Raw genomic sequence first — 26,624 nt, 5'->3', positions numbered from 1 at the left:
AAACCTACAGGTAGCACTAAAGAGCTTATTGTTAAACACTTGTCCTGATAGACCTGGGTGTAAACAGATTTGCCAGCCGGTAAGTGACGTGTTAGTGATGTGCCTAATGTATGACGTGAGCGTCAGGTACAGAGAGGATTATCTCGGTTTATACAGGTGTGAGCAACCTGCACGAGCACTGTCGAGAGATTTACACTCGACTTCAGTGTATATATATATATATATATATATATATATATATATATATATATATATATATATATAATTATGCATATACAAAGAGAAAGAAAGAATGTCCGTGAGTATTTATATGTGTTTACTTGTATGTATGTCGGTATGTCTGTTCGTGTGTCGGTAAAATACTTACCTGTCGGCCTATCTGCCAATACAATTACACATGTTAATAGTTTAACATTCAAAAACATAAAAATCACGGTTAGATAAGTTTTGTATAATTTTCGAATCCGACGTTTAACTTTCCACGCCTTAAATTCATATGGACAGGTCGTCTTAATTAAGGGTGGACATGTCTTAATTAAGGGTGGACATGTCTTAATTACGTGTGGACATGTCTTAATTACGTGTGGACATGTCTTAATTACGTGTGGACATGTCTTAATTAGGTGTGGACATGTCTTAATTACGTGTGGACATGTCTTAATTACGTGTGGACATGTCTTAATTAAGGGTGGACATGTCTTAATTACGGGTGGACATGTCTTAATTAAGGGTGGACAAACCAAGCCATGTTTCACCCAGCACTTGATTACATCATCACTAGGTAAACTTGAACCCAAACGAGGCTGTATAATAGGACGGCGGCCCGTTCCTTCCCCTCACAATCTCGCGAGAGTTCGTTCCCATCCAACGAGAGATCACGAGGGTTCACTAAGTCTGGAGAGATTAACACTTTGATGCCGACTTGTACAATTGGTTAGCCCTGAGATGCCTTGATGTGATGTACTGTGTAGTGGCAGAAGTAGGGGGGGGGGGGTGAGGGGGAGAGGATTCGTGATATAGGGGTGATAGGTAAAGGTTTGTAAGGTTAGTAAACACTAGATTTGGTGAGGATTTGAGGGTGTGTGGGTTGGAATTTCGCTGGCTAATCGTTCTGATAGGTCATTTACCTTTTTGCCAAAAGTATATATCGGTTAGTTTGGTCATGTTAGGTCACTTAATAAAAAGTTTCGATAGGTCATTCATACACTGGTCGTGCTAGGTCACTCAAAAAAGTCCACAGGTCACTGACCTACACCACAAAACAGGTCACTATTCTCTATACTCACCCCACCAATACTTATTGACATGTTAACAAAAAACGAAAGTCACTGTAACATACAAAATATTATGTATACTTTGAAAGCAATGTCGAATTTGTATTTGTAAAAAGTTTGGCGTTTTAATGAATAATTCCAACTCAGAGAAATCGCCCAGAACTAGGTACGATGGAGAGGTGTGGTTGCTTCCCTATGTTATACAAGTGGTCCACGGGAATGATGATGATGATGATAATGATGATGATGATAATGATGATGATGATAATAAGGAGGTGGAGGATAAGGATGAGGATGAGGATGAGGATGAGGATGAAGATGAGGATGAGGATGATGATGATGATGATGATGATGATGATGATGATGATGATGATGATGATCATTATGATTATGATGATGATGATGATGATGATAATTAATGAATAATTACTAAATATACGATCCACAGATGTCATAACTAAAATAGTGCTGATTGTCTATAAATAGAACATGAAATCATTAGTCTCGTTAGTTTCGTATATGGACGACTCCATGACTGGTTTAGTCGCGTCACTCCTCACATTTAGGCCTTGTACCACTAGGTAATAAAAGGTCCCATCTTGATACTTTAGGTCAATGACTATAGGCTACAAAGGTCTCCCATAAGTTATGGCACCATTAGCCTCGGGAGACAACGGATGAAGTGGAATCATAGGAACACGTACCAGAGCCAGAGGTGAAGAGTTCATGGGTGATCGCTCTTGCGACCTTTTGCCTTTATAGTCGCAGTAACGATAAGCAAAACGCTTGGTACAAACTTCAGTTGCAATAGCTTCCGAAATGGAAATTTGATATGTAATCCTAAGGGGCTCCACTCTTGTTTGATATGTTTTCTCTTCTAGCTGGGTTGCTGTCCCCTGCTAACGAGCCTCATCTGCCTAGGCCTAGCACTATACACTCATGTCTAAATAACATGGTTTTATCAACGTGTATAAACATTTTCTAGACTAGACCAAAACGTAAACATAAGCGATCACTTACCTCATTCAAATAACGACGAGTTGTATCATAGATGCCCAGAACTGGACTAAGTCAAGGGACTCATGACTTTTTAAAGGGAGCCCAAGACTTTTTCAAAGGGACCCATGACTTTTTCAAAGGGACCCATGACATTTCAAAGGGGCCCACGACTTTTTCAAAGGGACCCCCAACCCCAGATTGATATTATCATCGTGCATTTTTCAAGGAAGTCACAGGTCTCTTTATAAAAATTTAAAAAAATTAAATGTACACCCTACATTCCATAATGCGTGTGGTGTGTCCATTCCTGTAGTTCGTTAACTACTGGAAAATATAACTGTTGGACCATTCTTATGTATAGTTTTTCTGTGACAACTTTTTCAAATTTGTAATATTTTTTTTTCTAAAATCAAAGCACAAATAGGCAAATTAAAACACTTTTCCTATGGGCCCACCTGGATTTTATCTTTTAGACCCGCGGTCCAGTCCACCCCTGCATAGAAATAGTTTTATAGTAGGCAAATTACAATCATTAATAACCATCAATTATCATTATCAACCAGCAATCATCACCTTCAACAATCACTTCTCATCAAAGGATTATACAAAAATACAAGAATAAGATAAGACTGTTATTACATTAATGGTTAAGCATTTGCTAAAAGCAATTTTTCACGCTACGGTTCTGTTCATTACATTACTCAGAATTACTGAGTTCAGCGGGCTTTCAACATAGAACTACTGATCTATTTTTAGCCTGTTTCTGGAGTAAACAAGTACATTTTCTTCTAGTTTTGGAGTGACCGCGGATTAAACTCTGCCCCATTCACTGCGCGCAATTTATAAATTAAAATACGAGGTGCAAATCTTTTTCAATAAAAATCTAGTGTTCTATATTTTGTATATAGAGGTGAGTTCGGGTGCTTTTAAGTTTTCTTTCAGTATAGATGGTTCAGAAATTAAAATATTAAAAAAAAAACTAGTTAAAAATATAAAAAAAACATGTAGGTTTTGATATGCATCATGGAGGTCGACTCGGTCGGTTCGATTAAGCTCATGGTTGCTGAGAGAACGAACCGTTCTGCGTTCAAACCCCCGGGGCAGATAAAGCTCAATACTTGTGGACAGCCACTCTTCTAGGAGAGACAACTCCAAAATCAAACAACATCTGCTTTGTAGTTTGTTCTTGGTTGGACAAAGGTCATGGAATCAAATTCAAAAAGAAAAGCAGGCTGAAATTGGAGTAAACGACTTATATGGCCAATACTAAGTTGACCCCTAATGCGTAATTGTGTTGGAGGGAATCCCTTCCATCACTAAAATTAAGAACGAAGAAGAAGAAGAAGAAGAAAGAAGACATGTATCACAGTAACAAAAAATGTGAGGTAATGTGACCCACAAAAACGGTACCGTTAAAAATGTGGCCCTTAAAAAAAATGTAACCATTAACATTTTTTTAAAAACATAACTTCAAACAAATTCTCCCCCCTTGGTCTGTGTTTGTTCTTCGTTATTTGAGGGGAGATTTGTTGACACGTTATGACCTGTGTGGACACGTGGTGACCTTTGTTGACACTGGATGACCTTGACAGTAAAGGCATTCCAGCGTGTGAACTTGGCTTAGGCTAGCCGCTAGATTTTTTTTGACGTCTCCTTTCGCGTGGTATTCCGACAGCTTCTTGAGAGAGTTTATTCCCCTTTGACGTCTATGAATTATAAATCTTACTGACATCTTCAATTATTACGTCATAATTATTTCTTTTTGATGTCAAGTTCTGTGTACCCACAGGAATGTCTAATTTAGGTTTGTAATTATATGCCTTGAATCCCACTTAGCAATTTAAAAGACGATTTTTTTTTTATTGCTACTGCAAATATTAGTTGATGTTAACACTTCGCTCTCCAGGTTGTCAACCATAGTTTAAAAATAATCCAGCCTCACTTTAAGAAATTACGTTACTAAATCCCCCCCCCCCCCCAATTCTTTTCCCATCGTTATTGAACAAACCATATAATTATATACCATTTTTTTTAAAAACGTAAAGCAAAGGGAGTCCACCACCAATCCCCCACCCCCTTTAAATACATCGTCAGAAACATCATTTCTTCACCCCATTCAAAACTAGATATGTGACGTCATTTATCGAAGACCTATTTACATATTTACATTGGAAGCCACGCGGTGGTAAAGATAACAGTCACCACCCAACTCAAAATTTTTTAGCGCGCTTGCGATAACTCTCACATCTAAACCATACAACTCTCACTCATCATTACATGTATTTCATTTCGGTAATTATATTTTTTATAATATCGCTGTTTATTTTGTTAAAATGGTACCTGCCGCCCCCACCCCTTAAAACTGGGCGTGTCCCTAATACAGCAAAGGTTACCACGACAACAAGGGGGCGCAATCTAGTTGTAAATTTAAACCTGTTTTCTTTTTATGATTGTTCATTTCCTATCTGGGAAATTTTTTTTTAAAGAACTCGCCCTTGTTATTACGATAGTTTACATTTTTATTCCGGCGAACGTCCAAGGAAACGCCTTTAGCCGTGCGTGCCGTATCTGTAGTTCATCGCGTCAGTCCAATTATCCAGATATTTCTGCCCGCTCCATTACATCAAATACCAAAGAGTAAATGGTCATTTGAAGTTCGTTTTTTATAATGAAATGTATTAATATTTGAATACTTGGTTTCGTAACTAATAGCAACGCATATATTAAAATTAAAATAATGGTTTGATTTTTTTAAAAAATACAGAACATAAGAGGAAGATTAGATCAAAAGCATTCGCAGACATCAGATATGACTTACATTTTGATAATATTTTTAAAAAAATACATTTTGTAAAATTGGAAACAGTTACAAAAATAGAAACAAAAACAGTACTCCGAAACTGTTCAAGGAAAGAATGCCAAAATAAAAAGTTTAACAAAGAATGTGAAAATAATTAATTTTCAGTGAGAAGGCTTCGAGACTCTCGCCAAATTTTGTGTTTGCCAAATCCCAACCAATATTCTGACGCAACTGGTGTTTTTTTTTTTTTTTTTTTTTTTATTCTCTACTGCACTCTGCAGTTATGACGTAGTCGCACCACAAATGTGCTCTGCGTCGGCGCATTCGTCATCAAGTCACGCGCCAACGATGAATGGGTGTAAAGTATTTACACGCCATGATGCGGCGTTAACGAGCGCCCCCCGTGTTGACTCGGGTTATCTTTTACACTGCAATTTGGCAGACAAGGGGAGACAACTCGATGCTACATCCAAGGGCAAATAACTGCACATGCCAGAAACAAATGCGAAATTTAATGTAGGTGTAAATAAATTAAAATTAAGAATACTGAATGAAAATTATACAGTATACATAAATACACACACATGGAGTGTATATAATTATATATACTTATACATATATATGTATATTTTAGAGTATAATATGTAATATTCATAAACTAATATAAATACATATATAGACTCTGAACTAAAAAAGCTTCCATATAATTTAGGTATTTATACTTTGATTATTAGCCCTTTGCTTTTCTTATCCTAGCATGCTAGGATAAAAAATTAGAAAATGCTTCACTGTCCCATTGACCCTCTCTGAAAAATTTCCTTTCCTCTCCCCACCCAGACTTCTGACACTTTCATTTGACCTTCACCCCTTTTAATGTCATCCTTTGCAATGTATAATCAAATCCAATACATGACATCATGTAAATATTCATTATGTACATTTGCAAAACCTTTCGTTTTCATTTGATGTTCAAAATTATGTTAAAAAATGTGATGTTGATGTGCTTGTTTAATTGCAATTAAAAGTATAAAAAAATAAAAATAAATGCTAGGATAAATACCTTTTTATGTATTGTGCGAAACATGCATACGTTGTTATCTATCCAACCAGATATATAATTCTCTTCTTGGATACCATAGAAAACACCAAGCTGTAAGCGCGCCTAGCAGTCCCCTCTCTTCATCCCTAGGCATATCCCCACCACCCCCACAGGGTCTGGTGAGCTGTGGTTCACGCTAAATGTTTAAAATCGTAGAGCCAGGTTTAGTGACGGCTATTAGGGACAGACAATTTAGTTTGAAACGACTTTAAACTTAGGGGAGGTAACTAAGAGGAGGCTGCATTCACGGGCGGGGGGGGGGGGGGGGGGGGGGAGGGGGCGGTTATCGTCTTTAACAACCTACTGATAGTATTTTGAAGCAAATATTTTCAGTGACAGCAGTGGTACTGTCGAATTCACAAAGTATGAATTACTCAAAAGTAGAAAATAAAATAAAATACTTAAAAAAACTTTTAAAAAAACCACGTTTTTCTTGTGGACTAAAAAGTAGAAAATAACTATTTACATACATTTGATGACAAAAAACGTGGGTACGTTCACCATCAAATTTCCCGACCCATCTGCCCGACCCACGTTTTTTGTCATCAAATGTATGTAAATAGTTATTTTCTACTTTTTAGTCCACAAGAAAAACGTGGTTTTTTTAAAAGTTTTTTTAAGTATTTTATTTTCTCCTTTTTAGTCCGTTGCTACACATGAAAAACGTGGTTTTTAAAAAAGTTTTTTATATAGTTTATTTTCTACTTTATCTAATGACTTGATTAAGTATGAATTGACTAAGTGTTTATAAATACACGGACTAAAAAAATCTTGAGCGACCAGGATTCGAACCTGGGTTGTCGCGGCCACAACGCGACGTACTAACCACTATACGATCACGGCCAGCGCGCTCACATCGATTGGGGCCGAAGTAACTGTGTCAACAAGCCTCCAGTCTTGTCGGTATCTTTAGAAATCATGTCCTCAATTTTATGGTCCTTTGGGCGTAATTAAATTAAGCTAATTACGGTCTCTAATTGCTAGTTTTTATGATTGCATCTGAAATTGTTAGGCGAAAGTAGCATGCATGCCAAATTTCAGGTCTCTAGAGCAATCAGAAGTGGGCTAATTTTCGATGTCAATTTTAACAACAAACAAATCCACACATCCACAAACGCGAAGCTGAGTTAAGAAAAACGTGTTAACAACTAAATAGCGGCGTATGATACGCTGCGGGTCGGCTCGTGTGAATAAATATTACTTCATACTTAAACGATATATTTTAAATGCATTTACCTATCTTAATTAAATACCACCTAACATTGAAAAAACAATATGTTAGTGGCTCCTTAAAAACTGGGAGATTTTGTAAATTGTATCTTTTGGCTCTTCCGTCTCAAAAGGTTGCCGACCCCTGAATTAAACACTTTAACTGATTTGTAATGTGATCCGTAATGTGATCTGTAATGTGATCTGTAATGTGATCTGTAATGTGATCTGTAATGTGATCTGTAACGTGATCTGTAATGTGATCTGTAATGTGAGGTGATCTGTAATGTGAGGTGATCTGTAATGTAATGTGATCTGTAATGTGATCTGTCATGTGATCTGTCATGTGATCTGTAATGTGATCTGTAATGTAATGTGATGTGTAATGTGATCTGTAATGTGATCTGTCATGTGATCTGTAATGTGGTCTGTAATGTGATCTGTAATGTGAGGTGATCTGTAATGTGATCTGTAATGTGATCTGTAACGTGATCTGTAATGTGATCTGTAATGTGATCTGTAATGTGATCTGTAATGTGAGGTGATCTGTAATGTAATGTGATCTGTAATGTGATCTGTCATGTGATCTGTAATGTGATCTGTAATGTGATCTGTAATGTAATGTGATCTGTAATGTGATCTGTCATGTGATCTGTCATTTGATCTGTACTGTGATCTGTAATGTAATGTGATCTGTAATGTGATCTGTAATGTGATCTGTCATGTGATTTGTAATGTGGTCTGTAATGTGATATGTAATGTGATCTGTAACGTGATATGTAATGTGATCTGTAATGTGATCTGTAATGTGATCTGTAATGTGATCTGTAATGTGATCTGTAATGTGATCTGTAATGTGATCTGTAATGTGATCCGTAATGTGATCCGTAATGTGGTCTGTAATGTGATCTGTAATGTGATCTGTAATGTGATCTGTAACGTGATCTGTAATGTGATATGTAACGTGATCCGTAATGTGGTCTGTAATGTGATCTGTAACGTGATCTGTAATGTGATCTGTAACGTGATATGTAATGTGATCTGTAATGTGATCTGTAACGTGATATGTAATGTGATCTGTAATGTGATCTGTAACGTGATATGTAACGTGATCCGTAATGTGGTCTGTAATGTGATCTGTAACGTGATCTGTAATGTGATCTGTAATGTGATCTGTAACGTGATATGTAATGTGATCTGTAATGTGATCTGTAACGTGATCTGTAATGTGATCTGTAATGTGATCTGTAATGTGATCTGTAATGTGATCTGTAATGTGATCTGTAATGTGATCTGTAATGTGATCTGTAATGTGATCTGTAATGTGGTCTGTAATGTGATCTGTAATGTGATCTGTAATGTGATCTGTAACGTAATCTGTAATGTGATCCGTAATGTGATCCGTAATGTGGTCTGTAATGTGATCTGTAATGTGATCCGTAATGTGATCCGTAATGTGATCCGTAATGTGGTCTGTAATGTGATCTGTAACGTGATCTGTAATGTGGGGGGTGTTGAGTTTAAGTGTCTTTATGCGTGTGAGTGTGGCTATTAGTGTGTTGGTGTGTAGGCCTGCATTTATACGCCAGTAGTTCCAGAGGCGTAGCGACCCTTCCCGGCGCCCGGGGACATACTTTCAATTTGGCGCCCCCTTGGGAGCAAATTTACGATTTGCACCCCCCCCCCCCTCGAACTTTCAATTTGCACCCCCCCCCCCCCTCGAACTTTTTATTTGCACCCCCCCCCCCTCAAACTTTCGATTTGCACCCCCCCCCTCGAACTTTTCATTTGCACCCCCCTCAAACTTTCAATTTGGCGCCCCCCCCCCCCTAAGGTCGGCGCCCGGGGACATATGTCCCCCCTCGCTACGCTACTGAGTAGTTCTGTGATTGTCTACACTGAACAGCATGAGTTGTTTTCGTTGCCAGTTCCAGTTGAACTTGTTTGAAATCAAACGAATTTCATACCAGAGTCCGTCGTTTAAGGGAGCTTTAACGCTACAGGTCTACACGTAAAACATAGTTTCTACTTAGATTGACTTAAGAGTTGAATTTTTTTTAGTGCTGAACACGTGAGACATACATCTGCTCATCTGCTACTGAAACTCAGTGTCTTTGAGACTTTTTTTCTCCGGCAGGGAGGGGGGGGATTACCTGACATTTTGGATTGGGTGTACGAAATAATATTTTTTTTTGGGGGGGGGGGAGTTACTGGTAAAATATGTATTTAAATATAAATTATATATTTTTTCTATTGCGTTTGAGGGGGCTGTATCGCTCCCCCTCCCTCCTCCCCCCCCCCCCCCCCGAAGAGATGTCTCAATGAAACAATGCTCAGGCTGTCATACGAGTTAAATTTCCTGTACGAGCGCATTACCTCTTCTATCCACTCAGCTAAGCATTTCTGACAACTTGATAAGATAACTAGGCCGGAAGTGGCCGACGCCCATTCAGGCTCATTACAACCCCCAGCTGACGTACGCCTTGATATGCGAACTACAGTGTTGCATTCAGGCCTCTCTCCGGGGGTAAGGGGGAACGGGCGGGCGGTGGACGAGCATTCCCCCCACCCCCACCCCACCCCGTCCAGACGTAATAGAAATAATACACTTTTTTACCGAGTGTATATTTTCACATAGATATGGCAAGTGTGTGTGTGTGTGTGTGTGTGTGTGTGTGTGTGTGTATCCGTAAGTTTCAATCCCCCCCCCCCCCCTTTCGCTCACACGCACTAGAGAAAAATAAATGAAAGAAACCCCTAGTTAACTAGCAAGCCCGTGTTTGCAAGTAGGACGGGATTTATGGGTGTGCAAAAACGCATCTTAAATGTCCGTTTTTAATATGTGAATCAAGCAAAAAAAGAAAGAAAAAAAAAACATTTACAACCTAAAGCGTATCTGTATCTAATAGACCATGCACAAGACGTGCTTGTGTGGTCTATACCGTGCTAAGTCGTCATTATATTCCCCCAAATAGTGTCGGGCACGTTTTAGAGCTGGGTGGACTCAGTGACATCGTACAGACTCGAACCAGTCCCAAATTCTAAATTAAAGATTTAAGATATTTAATCATATGCATTAACACTCGGCCATGCCACTCAATTTTAAAACATGTATTAACCATTAATTGCTTTAAAAGTTTTTTCAAGACGTATCCAACCCGATTTTGTATACTACTAAGTCTAATGCTAGCACTTCATAAGATTCGATTCCTGAATAGTTGGAGTTATCTAAGGTTTTGTCAAGGATTTTTCAATTGATCCATTCTACCCTTTTATTACTGATTTAGAGACTACAATGTTTAATTGTGTTTTTTATCCCAAGTTTTGTTTTAGGGACTATTTATGTTACGTGATTTGTGAATTAATTAATCCCACGTGTGTGCTTACTATGCACGTGCACATCACTTAATTACGACCATGTGTGGTCGAATTAGTAAACAGTTTAATTACAGTCGATAAACGAACATGACATTTTTAACTGACCACGGATTTGGAGATACGATCGACTTCAAAAGAGTAACCCCCATCAGCCTCTCTCCGCCTTTTCCGACTCCCCCCCCCACCCCCACCCCTATTACACCCCCACCCCCACCCCTATTACACCCCCACCCTCACCCCTATTACACCCCCACCCCAACCCCACCCCCCGTCTATCAAATCTAAGGCACGCTTTAACTGCTGAACGACGTGTCTTAACAAGGCAGATACAGATGTCCAGTTTTACGAAAGAGACTGGCGGCTCATTTTACGTAAGTGGCTATCGCCCATTTTACGCAAAAAAAAAGTTGACGCCCCATTTTACGTAAACGTCTGGCGCCCCGGTGAACAGAATTCCCGTTGTGTACCAGCCGTCTATCTGTACGTCATGTAAGTAGGATGCGCCCTCTCCTCCCCACTGTATAAGAAAATACGGTGCTTCTACGATACGACAGTTGAAGGCGCTTTCACAGCATGCCAAACCTGAAACCTACATTGACTGCAGCATTACTCTAAACCTACTTTGCCGCGTTACCCTAAACCTACATTGACTGCCGCATTACCCTACAACCTACATTGACCGCTGCATTACCCTACAACCTACATTGACTGCCGCATTACCCTAAACTTACATTGACCTGCTGCATTACCTATATCCACTAACTTAAAACCTGCATTAACTGTCACAGTGCCGTTATCCATTAATCCAGCCAGCCACTTGTAAGATTAATTATTATTGGACCATATTATTATGTACTAGTCGTTTAATTAAATGTTGCTTAGTGATTCTAGTTAAATTATGTTTTTAAGAAGTAGAAAGCTGTTCTGTGCATAAGGGATTTTTAGCGCAATTTCCATTCTGGAGAATTGCGTTTATTAACTCGTCATTTCTGGGAATGGATGGATGGATGAATGTATGGATGAATGTGTGTCCGGGCTTTAAGTCGTATCTCCTCCTCAACGAAGCAATATCGATGAATAGTTCCAAAAGCAATTATGTTAAGCAAGTTACGAGAATGAGCATAGGCCATAAAAATTTCGGGTTTCTTTCATGTATTTCCCGGAAAAGCCAAAAAACCTCGAAAAAATTCAGTTTTTGGCCCATATCTCGGCAACCAGACCACTTAGCGACTTGAAACATGTACCAATCGATTCCTGTCATAATTTAGAACAATATTGCCGAAGAAAGTTTTCAAAAATATTCTCTCGTTCGGTCACAAATTTTAAAATTACATAAACACCTACAAACCGATTGTTCTTCTAGCTTGAACGCACCCCAACATTATACGTCAGAGCTATTTTTAGATAACATAAGGAAATTGCGCACAAATGTCACTAGACTTTTTTAATTAACTTGTTTTTATTCGGTTCTTCTTCTTCGTTCATAATTATAACACTGAAGGGTATTTGCTCCAACACAATTAAGTATTATGTGTCAACATGGTATGGCCCGTTGACTCTAACTTGAGACTTATTTCTTTCTGGATTTACTTCCATAGCTCTGGTCCAACCAAGAACAAACTACAAGGCAACAGTTGTTTGATTTTGGAGTTTTCTCTCCAAACCCATCTGACCGAACTCTGGACTTACTTGATTTTGAAAACAAACATGCTTTTTGCGATTGTTGCATATTAATAATAACTAGATTATCATTATAAGTTATTAGCTTACAATTTTTTATACATTTTTAAGGAGAGAATCATACCAAATTTTTATGAAAGCAAAAATTTGCAGTTATGTAAATTTTCCGAAAACTTTTCAGCGTAAAGATGATAAGTTTGTCAACATTCAACTTGCAAGTGGAAGCATCCTTACAGATTTCTATAAAAAAACTTTTCTAATACTGTATACGGCAAATGTACTCTAGCTGCTACCTTCAAGACAGCCGAGGTTGAATTTGTTCCTACAAGTTAATTAATTTAGCTGATGAAGTTTTATGACAGAAAGGTTATTCACATTATGTCAGATGGCAGGTAAATTATGCAAAAAATAAATAAATAACTGAAATACTTGAGCGTTTTTTCTAGACATTCTTTCTATTCCTATAAAAAAATCTCTTCTCTTAACATTGCTAGACAGACAAGCAACAGAAAGAACAGAAAATAAACCCGTCTTCTCACGGACAGCTGTAGTTTAGAGACAGTTAAGACATTCTTATTGTGTGTTTCCAAACGAAGGGCTTCAACAGAATTCGACTTGAAATAGTTCTGGCGCAACCAAACTTGGAACGCGACCAGATTCGGGATTTGTTTGGCCGACGTGTGAATCTCAACATTTGAACTATGTCGGGTGTAAACAAAAAGGTATGGGGGGGGGGGGGGGGGTTTACTCCCCTCAAAGCTGTGGAGGTTTGTGTGAGAGTGGACGTGTGAATGGGGTTGGGAATAGCCGTGGTTGTTGGTCCCGGGCAATCGTCTTGATGGCAAGAAGGTTTGGTCACTTAGATGTGTTAGGGCGATGACAAACAGCTCAACGGCCGGGCGATACTAGACGGGGTCATAGTTGCGTGTGTGGATATTATATATTGTAAGTAGCCGTTTCAGTCATGTGCTTCTAAACATACACATAAACCCATACACAACACAACACACACATATGTATATATATATATATATATATATATATATATATATATATATATATATATATATATATATATATATATATATATATATATATATGTGTGTGTGTGTGTGTGTGTGTGTGTGTGTATGTGTCGCGTGTGTTAGTATATATGTTGTGTGTGTATGTGTGTATTTTTGTGTGTATTTGATCGGTATGTTCTAATTTACTGTGTTTTACAGCTATTTTGCCCTGTAATCACAAATGGAAATTCTTCTAACAGTATTTTTTACTAACTTTATGATTAGCTGAGACCTCATTTTTTTTCGCTGTGCAATTTTTTTGAGATGTTTGTGTTCGAATCTCCTATCAAACTGCATAGTGAGTAAACACACACACACACACATTCACAAGTGACAGACACTGACACACGCACGGACACACTGACACACATACACACACACGCACTCAGGATAGGCATTCACTCACACATACACACGCATGGACTATCACAGACAGGGCAGGTATTCACACACGCATACACAGACACACACTCAAGTCATGCACACGAACATTTAAAATAGAATTGACTTTACAGCGTCAAGTCAGAGCATCCCAGTACAATTTTCCGATTCTATCGAACATCTTAAACAAATACCTTAATTAATAATTAATTACTATAAAACCAACACGTGCGCGGCTATTTTTAGCTTGATTCGCTACCCACAAATGACGGACATTCTCATTGAATGCTTCACGCTGTTTTTTAAATTGGTTTCCGTAGTATTTTCAAAAGCGCTTTATTTCTTCTCAATTAAAAAAAAAAATTTGATTGGATTGAAACTTACAATTAAAAAAATTAAATGTTTTTTGTTAATTGTTTTTGTTGTTGCTCCTGTGAGCTTAGTATGTGCATCCTACATTTTAGCAGACTTTTGAATCGTCGAATGTCATTTCCTTTAACACTCGTGGTCTGTCGTGTGGCTTGTCTGATGGATAAAAATATTTAGTAACCAGTCCATTGCAGAGGCGTAGGGAAGGGGGGGGGGGGGGGGGGGGGGGCAGGGGGAGATCACATGTCCCCGGGCGCCGACCTTGGGGGGGGGGGGGGCGCCAAAATGGGTTGGAAAAACAAATTGAAAGTTTGAGGGGGGTGCGCAAATCAAAAGTTCGAGGAGGGGGTGTGCAAATCGAAAGTTTGTCCCCGGGCGCCGGGAAGGGTCGCTACGCCTCTGGTCCATTGTCGTTCTTATGTGAAGATCAAATATATCGAAACAAATTAAATCATTGTGTTTTTTAAAAAGCAAATTTAAAAAAAAATGTATTGATACTTATCGACTTTTTTTTTTCTTGAGGGGAGAGGGAGAATAATAAGATACTGTTGTATTTGACCGTGCAATTGCCTGATGTTTCTTTAGTATTAAGTAATGATATATCGTTTTTAAATTAATTGTTTGAAATTCGATTGTCCAAATAATTATTATGTTGGGCATACACAGAATGTAGATATCAGAATAAGCAATTCCTAAGCAATTTTGGCCAGCATATTCTCCATGCACCTTATGCAATGTATAATCAAAATTAAGGATGCGACAGATCTCCTTTTTAGGGATACAAATTCACCCAACGCCGTATACAATGTAGGCCTTCCATTTAAATTACGGAATGCGACATGTCTTCTCTTTTTTTAGGTAAAGAAATTCACCCTACACCGTATTGAATGTAGGCTTCAAAAGTGATAATCCTACTCCGAATAGGATGTAGGCCTACAATTTAAATTACGGAATGTCACATGTCTACTTTTTTTAGGTCAAGAAATTCACCATTTACCGAATCGGATGTAACCATTGGAATGTCGAGTCCTACTTTTCGGGTAAATAAATCCACCTTACAACGCATCTCTTGTAAAACAAACACCGGCTTCTCTCCCTTGACTCAAGGTAAATTAAAACGGTCACCACCCGGTAACGAGTTTTACACGTCATTACTCAACCTGCTGGGTTTTTGTTTACCCGCCCGACAAGTACTCACTAGCACACGAACTCAGCATCTGATTATCTGTAGACTGCTCATTTAAAAAAAAATAATGATTTGATTGGTTAGCTCGTGGAAATGTTAATTACGTAATTAAAGTTTAAACGGTGCAATTATTTACGTACACTTCCTCTCAAGTGTCCGGTTTCAAATTTTCTACTTGGTGGGGTGGGGTTGATCAGTGCAGGTGGGTATGGGGTGGGGGTGTGGGTGGGGGTGGGGGGTATTAATAACTGAAGCCGGTTGTGATGAAGGTGCGACGGTAGGGTGTTGGCTGATGTTAGGGTCACATGGTGAGTATTGGTATCGGGTGTTGGAAGGGGTCTGATTATTAGTCAGGCTAAAGGGGTCGTTAGGGACCTGTTTTCAAGTCGGGAGTGACCCTAGGGTCAGATCGGCTTGAGGTTACACGTCGTTGCTTTAGTAAATAGTGACCCTGGGATCTCCTGTCGGGGGTGGGGGGGGGGGGGGAAGACACCCTAGGATCCCCTATCAGGAGCGACCCTGGGATCACCTGTCGGGGGGGGGGGGCTAGGATCCCCTATCAGGAGCGACCCTGGGATCACCTGTCGGGGGGGGGGGGGGCTAGGATCCCCTATCAGGAGCGACCCGGGGATCACCTGTCGGGGGGGGGGGGGCTAGGATCCCCTATCAGGAGCGACCCGGGGATCACCTGTCGGGGGGGGGGGGGGCTAGGATCCCCTATCAGGAGCGACCCTGGGATCGCATGTCGGGGGGGGGGGGGGCTAGGATCCCCTATCAGGAGCGACCCTGGGATCGCATGTCGGGGGGGGGGGGCTAGGATCCCCTATCAGGAGCGACCCTGGGATCGCATGTCGGGGGGGGGGGGCTAGGATCCCCTATCAGGAGCGACCCTGGGATCGCATGTCGGGGGGGGGGGGGGCTAGGATCCCCTATCAGGAGCGACCCTGGGATCAGCTGTCGGGGGGGGGGGGGCTAGGATCCCCTATCAGGAGCGACCCGGGGATCAGCTGTCGGGGGGGGGGCTAGGATCCCCTATCAGGAGCGACCCTGGGATCGCATGTCGGGGGGGGGGCTAGGATCCCCTATCAGGAGCGACCCTGGGATCGCCTGTAAAGAGCGACTCTAAAATCCGACATCCGACTTGAATCACTCGACCTCAGAGTTGTTAGTGCTAATTAAGTTTAAAGTGAAATATATCCAATTACCACAATTACTAGCGAAGATAATTAACGAGACTGGTGAAATTTCGATTTATTTAATTAAGTGACACCTGACAATTTAAAATTATATAACAGATTATCTAAGTTAATCTCCCTGTCCGTGATAAACGAGGCACCTCAGCTGTTGGGATATCCCAGAGTGCTTCAAAAATTGTGTGTGTGTGTGTGTGTCCGTGTTTCCGTGGGAAAAACGTGTGGTGTAGATATGTGTGTGGTATGGTAAAGTACGGGAGGGAGGTTGAATTATCTGTATGAAAACATGAAAGTCAAATATTATTTTTTTCCGGACGGTTGTTTGGATACGTCTGGAAAGTTCTACAGTTACCCATACGGAAACGTCGATTGTATGGTTAGGATAGAGATCCGGGTGTCGGGTTTAGCGCTAGTCTGTGTGTTTTTACACAAAATGTAACCTTACAGCGATTGGTTTAAAATCTATGTGAAATGTCAGTGCAGTTAATTCAGAGCTAGTTATGTAATGGTGACGAGTAATATTTGCGAAAGATATCGGCGAATAATATCGTTAAAAAGTATCGGATCATATTACCGAATAATGTGGAATTATATTGGTTTACATTCTTGATTTAATCCTTTTTAGTCCTTGTGGAGCATAGGGTCTCAACCATAACCTTCCAATGTCCAGTCCAATATGACCTCTGTCAAAACTTTCCCCAACCCCACGGTCGTCTGACAATCTTTTCAGCTGTTCGCAATTCCTTCCTATCTCTTTGGTCTCCTACAGCACGTTACGACGTCATGTCTCCCTGGGTCGACCCCTACGTCCACATGTCTCCCTGGGTCGACCCCTACGTCCACATGTCTCCCTGGGTCGACCCCTACGTCCACATGTCTCCCTGGGTCGACCCCTACGTCCACATGTCTCCCTGGGTCGACCCCTACGTCCATGTCTCCCTGGGTCGACCCCTACGTCCACATGTCTCCCTGGGTCGACCCCTACGTCGCCATGTCTCCCTGGGTCGACCCCTACGTCCATGTCTCCCTGGGTCGACCCCTACGTCCACATGTCTCCCTGGGTCGACCCCTACGTCCACATGTCTCCCTGGGTCGACCCCTACGTCCACATGTCTCCCTGGGTCGACCCCTACGTCCACATGTCTCCCTGGGTCGACCCCTACGTCCACATGTCTCCCTGGGTCGACCCCTACGTCCATGTCTCCCTGGGTCGACCCCTACGTCCACATGTCTCTCTGGGTCGACCCCTACGTCCACATGTCTCCCTGGGTCGACCCCTACGTCCACATGTCTCCCTGGGTCGACCCCTACGTCCACATGTCTCCCTGGGTCGACCCCTACGTCCATGTCTCACTGGGTTGACCCCTACGTCCACATGTCTCCCTGGGTCGACCCCTACGTCCATGTCTCCCTGGGTCGACCCCTACGTCCACATGTCTCCCTGGGTCGACCCCTACGTCGCTTACCCTGGGGATTCCACCCCAGGGCCTGTCTGGCTCTATTACCAGCGTCCTTTCAAAGCGTATAGCCATGACATATTGTTCTATTTTTTGAAAGGCAGTAATCAAACGCAAGTATACTATCAATACCTAATTTATTGGGTTTGAAAAGTTAGGCTTAGATTACAGCACATCTTCAAGTATGATGGGCTTTTAATCACCCATCTCATAATGAAAAAAAATATGCTGTCATTTTATACGCGATGTTTTTCTTTTTAACTTTAAAAACGACTTTTTGTATTTAAAAGGGGAGAGTCAACCGGACTAAGGGAGAGAAATAAAACAATTCTTATAAAAAAAAACTATTAGACGTTCTAATACGATTTGAATTTTTTAGAAAATTTAAGTACTTCCAGTTTAAACATTTCTAAAATTTTTCAAATGTTGCCACAATGAAAATCTGGTAGTTTCAGCCAAATGTATGTGTGTATGTATACTATTTTTATTTTTTTTGGCGAATGTATGGTCAATTCTCCGTTTTCTTGGTGACCCTTGCCCCTTTATCTTTTGAATAAAAGAAATTTTTATAAAAAATAATCCACACAAATCCACACAAATAGAATGTACTTAAAAACTCAGTATTAAAAAGACCAAGTCCTTTGAACATAACAGAGTTCATCCAGCTGTTAATAATAGCTGGGTTCAATTTGGGGAAATCAATGAAGCTGACCACACAAGCCCTTCGTATACACCATCTTCCCCTTACACCGTCTAGTTTGACCGAAATTCTTTTTTTTCTTTTTGGATAACCATATCAAATACACATTTACATGAAATAAATCTAAAGTTTATCTAGTCACTTGTACTTAAAACCAACCTTATTTTACACCTTGTTTTTTTTAATATAGGTAGCTCCTGGAAAATAATTTACCCAAACATTTTGTTGATCAGGTTGTCGGGTTGAAACATTTTTTAGATAACGAGGGTAAATAAGGGGGAGGCCACCGGTGTATAACATGGGCTTGTAGATGGGTGTTGTTTGCTCTTGGTTTGATAAGGGGAGGTAATGGGACTATCCTAGAGTGCCTTGTTGATATAACTGGTGTTCGATTTCAAAGGGCATTCAGTGCTATAGTAACTATAAAATAGACGCACGTACGAACGCACACACACACACACACACACACACACACACACATATTATATATATATATATATATATATATATATATATATATATATATATATATATATATATATATATATATATATATATATATTATATAATATTAAATATATACGCATACATATATCAAAATGTATATTGCTATATATAGATGTATCCTTATACAGATACACATTATAAAAAGGCCAATAGACATACCTACACACATATTTATACATATTTAATATTTATAAATAAGAATATATATGTATATATATATATATATACATTATTTTTTTATAGATTTATACACACATATATAATATATATATATATATATATATATATATTATATATATATATATATATATAATATGTATACATAAACCAAATTATTCTTGTGTAAACAAAAGGTTGTTTGTTCAATATATAAATGCCTTAGTTGCTAAAGAAACATCATTAAATCTTTCTCGGCTGTAACTGTACTTTACTGAAGGATACTTGAGATGTAATAAACTTTATTTAAGTATCAACCATTAACCCGTTGAAAGCCCAGTCTTTCATCTGTGTATGCTCTCTGTTTGATAAAAAACGAGGAGCAATTAAATTTTAAGAGCTCTTGCATGCCGATTGGTGTATGTGTTGATGCACATCTTGATTTTATGAGTGGTTCTAATGGTGTTGTGTTTGGCTTTCTGTTTAGTTGTTTACCCTCTGGCAGTGTGTGGTATTTCCAAGCCTATCTTGTTATGCGTGATATACCCAAACCTTTCAGAGTTTCTTTCAGGCTTTCTCAATTTCTCCCCCCCCCCCCCCCTCCCTTGGATGAAATGAAGAAAGATTAATTATATAGAAAATATACACTTTAAACAGCAATCTTCATCCCCATCGCCCCCCCCCACGTGAAATTTCAAGTGCAACCTCACCTAAATTTGACAGTTCTTCCACAGAGGAAAATATGCAAAAGAAACCCTTAATCCTATCTTGCACATTCTTCTGGTTACTTAAGCCTTAAGCCATTTATAGTTAGATTGTAAACATTGAGTTTACTTACTAATGTAAGTGAATTAGCTACTATTGTATAAACATATTATTAGTTACTAGTAGAATGTAACGTAGCTCCATACGTTTTAATCCTGTCATGTTAAAGATATTTTCGTATATTCTTAATATCCTGTTCCTTATTAAACATTAAAATAACGTTTTAAAACTTGCTTTAGGTTTTAGAACCTACTTTGTTTACATTTTAGAATCTACATTATTTACATTTTAACAAAAAGATAAGCCACGTAAATTGTCTTGACAAATTTTAGTAACAAAATCAATTTTTAAACATACAATCTGGAAACTATATATTCAAAACGAGTTTTGACACCCCCTAAATATTACATAAGAATGATGGCATTGTTTTAAAAAATTACCGTAAAAATTTCAGGTTGATAAATTTTTTATACTAATATTTGAACAATCAAACTCGCGATAATCTTCATTCCACATCAATCTGTTCTGATCAGTAATCACTTCGTGTTATACACACGCGTAATTTTGCGTTGTATTCTATTCTATTTGATTTCCTGTATTGTCTCAGACATTGCCAGACGTTTAATGCCGATATAAAAGCAGGTAGTTATTGTACATGGCATTTTTCTGGCATCAGTCACAGTTACTTTACCCTTACCACATGACGTTTACTGTATTCATTAACACTAGTAATAAATAACTGATGAGAGACTCTAGCATAGGATGGGTTGGGGGTGGGTGGCTTTGTAAGTGATGTAGTTTTTTTAGCAGAGGAAGGAGGTCTTTTGTATGTCAAGATGTAATACGGGAGATAAAAACCGACGGTGTTTTTCTTGTGTATATTAGCATCTTTTCGTGCCCAGACATATGAAGTAGGGCCGATGAAGTAAAGTTTATCTGTTTCAACGACCTTAGCATACGGAAGGGTGGTCAGAACTATGTCCAGTCATCTTGGCGACCTAACGTGAGTCAGGTACTCATCAGAGCTGGGTGGGCTCAGGGATATCCTACAGACTCGAGCCCGGGATCCAAACTCGATACTTTAATGTTAGCTGTAGTGAGCTCTACCGTCCGACCGCGCCACCCCCCCCCCCTTGCTCCCTGCATATAGCATATGATAAATGCCTATTGCATGCACACACACAAAAGAATTCGTCATAAAAATTGTATTAGATTTCAATTTGTTTCTAATTATGTTTTTTTTTAATTTAATGTTTTTAATTTTGTTTTTTAAATGTATTATAAGACAAGCGTGTGCAAGTAGAGACGACAAGCTATAGCTTATTTACAATACATATTGGCAGGGTTTCTTTCAGACATTTTCTGTGTGAGGCGCGGGGGGGGGGGGGGGTTGAACGCACTTGAAATTTCTTTTAAGGGGCCTTGAAACACCCAGAGGGTTAAGTATATTTTTTCTACATAAATTATATATTTTTTTCTTGCTGGGGAGGGGCGATAAAAGTTCTCAGGCAGGGCCCACCTCCTCCCTAGCACAGAGTGATGCCTGGAAGTCTGGCACTGTATATGTGACCCTAATAACACGTCAAATTACCCCCCCCCTCTCTAAACTCTAAACAAACAATTATCCTATCCAGCCCCCACTCCAATCAATCCAGATTTTCTCAAATTTCTATAACACTGACAGATCTTGGGATCTAGTGGTGGATTAAGGGTTAGCATATAGGCCTACCTCCGTATGTGCAAGGTGTCTAAAGCTAGGCTTTATCTGCCTCGATAATTAAGTTAATTAAATAATACCAGGCGATAAAAGCTGTACAATAGGAAATAGACCAGACCCCCTTCCACCCCCCCCCCCCCCACCTACAGTGAGGTGACTTTGAGAATCGCACTTCTTAGTTCTAAATTGTAATATTTGAGAGGATTCCTTCGAACACAAAAAAAAAAATTAAATGTCAATATGTTATGTGTTATATGGCCCGATGACTCCGATTTCAGCCTGCTTTTCTTTCTTGATTTCGTTAGTTAAATAACTTTTAAATAATAGCAGTTTAATTTTCGAGTTTTCTCCCCCGGATGGGTTGCTTGTATTCTCTTTGGTTCTAAAGATGTGTTCATTTCCTCTCATACGTGTTTTATCTCATAAGTCTAAATTATGCAACATGTGGTTTTTTTTAAATGTTGGTGTTTACATTTTAAAATGAGGAACGGTGTGGTCGAACTTTAGATCCTTCGACTTCTAACACATATATTTTGAGTTTGGATCCCTGGTTCTAGCCCCTGAGTTCAACTAGCTCTTAGTTTTCCGCCCGTTAAGTACTCACTCACACACGAACTCAGCATCTGATTATCTGTAGACTGCTCATTAAAAAAACGTAATGATTTGATTTGTTAGCTCGTGGATATTTTAATTACGTAATTAAAGTTTAAACGGTGCAAGTATTTACGTACACTTCCTTTCGAGTGTCCGGTTTCAAATTTTCTACTTGGTGGGGTGGGGTTAATCAGTGCAGGTGGGTATGGGGTGGGGGAGGGGTGGGGAGTTTTATTATAGAAAGTGAAAGCAGCCTGGCATAGCGCTGACCACATATGATGAGGTCACGTAAGCATGGACTCTCCACTTCGTCTTTATTCGTAATCATTATCCAGACGGTGACCGGAAAGATGCGCAACGATAAACTGCGCAACAGAAAACTGCGCAACGGAAAACTGCGCAACGAAAAGATGCGCAACGGAAAACTGCGCAACGGAAAACTGTGCAACGGAAAACTGCGCAACGGAAAACTGCGCAACGAAACGATGCGCAACGAAACGATGCGCAACGAAAAACTGCGCAACGGAAAACTGCGCAACGAAAAGATGCGCAACGGAAAACTGCGCAACGGAAAACTGCGCAACGGAAAGATGATCCACGAAAAACTGCGCTAACAAAAGAGTGCGCAGGGTCATTTTTATTTTCTTAAATCGAGCGATTATAGACATTAACAAAAAATGTCTATTTGTACACAATAGCATAATGAAACACTTTCCCACGAAATATGACAAAATTAAAGTGTATTAGTATAATTAGTTTGTATTTGTATTTGTTTTGGTTTTCTGTTTGCGCAGTTTACCGTTGCGCAGTTTTCCGTTGCACAGTTTTCCGGTCACCGCCTGGATAATGTTAATCTCGATGTTTTGTTTTGTTCAGTTTTTGTTAATAAATATTTGGTTTGAAACAAACAATCACGTTTTTTTTTTAAAATACAATAACACCTGTTATTTAGTGTAGATATGTCAAAACAAGTCTCTGTTTTAATTGCAATTAACAATCATTTACCCTCGTGCCAAAATATTAAACTATTTAATATAAACATCCTTTTTTCCTTTAATTTTTTTTTACTTGTCTTGTAAGATAAACCCACTTCCCACCGGCCACTTGTAATCACAGGGCTAATAAAAAACTTGAATCCCAATCGGGAACGAGAGCAGCCTAAACTGTTTAATAAACGAAACAAAACGTGTTTGAAAGATTGATGTGTAGATGTGTCGATACCTTGAAGGGCCGTCTAAGCATGTTTAAACCCTTAGTGCCAAGACACCTCTTTGTTTCCTGAAAGTTTCTATGTGCGAGGAAAGAGACTTTTAACAGTCTCTTCTGATTAGTGGCTCGGTTCAGAGAGACGCAAAAAGAGAATATAACCGATTATATATATATATATATATATATATATATATATATATATATATATATATATATATATATATATATGCGTGTGTGTGTGTGTTTGTGTGTGTTGGTATGTGTGTGTGTATTTCTAAGTGGCGCCCGTTTATGCATAGTAATACTTGTAACTAATAATAAGACCCCAAGCAAAGTGTTGTATTTGCTTTCCTTCTTTCTGTCTTTTTTACTTTCTCGTATAAACGAAGTATAGAGAAAGTCTTGTAATCGTGCAAAAAAAAAAAATCGAGATTTTTACAAATCTCGACGTTTTACACCTCACTGATACGGAAAAACATAATTTTGCAATCTTGTCCGTATGTCTGTGTGTCTGTCTGCGTGTCTGTCTGTCTGTCCGTGTGAAAACACGATAACTTGAGTACCGTTACAGCTAGGTTGATGAAATTTCATATATAAGTATTTTATCAAAATCGTAGATCCGTATCAACTTTTGAGCGATTTCCGATAACCGGAAGTGGTACTTTTCCTACTTTGAATTTTTCAAAAGCCTATAACTTGAGTACTATTTCAGATAGATAAATGAAATTTCACATGTAAGTAAAAGATCTAATTCTCTACCTTCTATTAAATTTTGAGTAATTTCCGTTGACCGGAAGTAGTAATTTACGCTACTTCCGATTTCTCAAAAAACTAATGTAAATTTTAAAAGTACTTATAATATTGCGCACTATTATGCGCTTTTTTATTCGGCGTTCACTTGGTGTGCAATTAATTTGTCTACGAGATTTTATTCTATTTTTAAAACTTTAAGTATTTAAAATGGATTAAAAATCATGTCTATAGCCCGAGTTCCCATCCCCTGTTATTTTATATAAGAATATTCGAGAAAGTTTAGGGGAGATCACTCCCGGTTTATTTATCTTTGGAATGAAGAATGACGACAAATTTAAATATAGTATTCAAAATTTTGAGAAATATATTTTAAACTACTATTGTTATATTTGATTTATGATATTTTTATTGCTAATATTATTAGCTGTCTTATTGTTATAATTATTAGTTAATATTCTTCTTCTTCTTATTATTATTATAATTCTTATTTTTATTATTGTTATTATTTGTGTTATTGTTTTTAACATCGTTATTACTATAATCGTTATTGTAAACTGACCTTAGAAAATGTGAGACGCACTGTGTGCACTTTGACCTGGACATACAACAGAAATCCTGTGTAGAGTTGCCAAATAGGATAATTATTTTCATCGTGATGTTGTGTTCTTTCATTGTGGGAGAAAGGTCAAGTCTCAATGTACAACATAAGCAGCAAACTTCGTGGGTGTTTGGAGTAGTGGAGAGGAGTGGAGAGTAATGGGTAGTAGTGGGGAGTAGAGGAGAGTAGAGGAGAGAAGAGGAGAGTAGTGGAGAGTAGTGGGGAGTAGTGGAGAGTAGTGGAGAGTAGTGGGGAGGAGTGGGGAGGAGTGGGGAGTAGAGGAGAGTAGAGGAGAGTAGAGGAGAGTAGTGGAGAGTAGTGGTTTTGTGATATAACAGGGTACTATCTTTTGTAATATTACAGGTTAGTAGTTTTTTTTTGTGTGCAACAGGGTAGTAGGTTTTTAGTACCTATAAGTGTGTAATAGGCTTTTAAAAAGACGACGCAGGTAAGCTTTTTTGTAGCGTAACATATTAGGCTTTTATAGTATAACAGGTCGCAGGCATTCGTAGTATAACAGGTTAATAGGTTTTTACAGTACAACAGATTAGTAGAAAGGGTTTAAATAAAACATAATAGTAGGCTTTTTGATGTACTACGTAATAGCTTGTATTTGTAGGAGGGTAGAGTAGTAGTGTTAGTAAATCAACAAAGTAAAAGGATTTGATTTTCTGTTGCCTAACACAGTCATAGGTTTCTGAAGTATAACATAAATTATAATTAGCATATATCTAAGTAAACATAAGAATCAATCAAAAACTTTGAACAGTCCTGACAGATGAGTTTTTATTATCACCAGCTGTGCCAAGTCATGCCTTTATTTTTGGCACGTTCTTTATCTGTGATACCAATCACCTTCCAGGTTTTATTAGCCTCATTATAAAGATTTAACATCAAAGGGCCATAATTTTGCGTATTTTAATTAAGGTTTTTCCCCTAAATCGTTTTAACCGGCGAAGTATTTTACGCATAAAGAGATGATTTTTTTTGTTCCTTCCTTATCCGTTGCTTGTTTTAAATGGGATACAGATTCTTCTTCTTCTCCTTCTTCTTCTTCTTCTTCGTTCTTAATTGTGATTATGGTGGAGGATTCAGACAACAAGTCCAACTTCGTGAACAAACCGGACTGTGGTCTCCAGTTTGTCAGGTGCCACATATAATTTTTCCCTGAGTGGGGTGGGCTGGGGCCAGTGTCTGACTCGGGATACAGATCAAAGCGTGGATTTATGAGCGATACGCTGTGCAGGATAAGTTACTGGGCTAAATGGGCATGGATGAAAGGGCCATGTGTATCTTATGAGACCAATAACAGGATTATTTGCTTTGAATTTTTTATTAAATTGTTTAAGTTTTCGAAAACGATATTTTATTTCCACACTCCCCTATACAGACACACAAACACAAACACACGGAGAGAAAGAGAAAGAGAGAGAGAGCGCTTAACTAAGTTTTTACCTCATGGCTTTGGTTTTTTGTGTGCATAATTGGGTGGATGTATATGTTTGTTTTAAAGTTTGTAGAGACACATTGCGTTCA

The 26,624-nt window shown here is 38.9% G+C and overlaps 2 protein-coding genes across 2 annotated transcripts in view; both read left to right on the top strand.

Moving 5' to 3' along the window:
• Positions 1-26,624, top strand: part of LOC131951621 (uncharacterized) — a 56,412-nt gene that overhangs the window by 11,538 nt on the left and 18,250 nt on the right. The window lies entirely within an intron of this gene.
• On the top strand, positions 17,416-17,994 carry LOC131951622 (uncharacterized). The gene has a single exon (XM_059313955.1). The coding sequence runs from the start codon at positions 17,416-17,418 to the stop codon at positions 17,992-17,994; it is 579 nt and encodes a 192-aa protein (XP_059169938.1).

This window comes from Physella acuta, unplaced genomic scaffold (genome assembly GCF_028476545.2).
Source record: "Physella acuta isolate Inbredline_101_S28 unplaced genomic scaffold, ASM2847654v3 ptg000817l, whole genome shotgun sequence".
NCBI lineage: Eukaryota > Metazoa > Mollusca > Gastropoda > Physidae > Physella > Physella acuta.
Note: the sequence above shows the minus strand (reverse complement) of the source record. Positions and strands in the feature narration are given on the sequence as shown.

Coding starts and splice junctions, on each gene's coding strand:
- LOC131951622 (XM_059313955.1), top strand. CDS start 17,416: ATGTCTCCCTGGGTCGACCCCTACGTCCACATGTCTCCCTGGGTCGAC.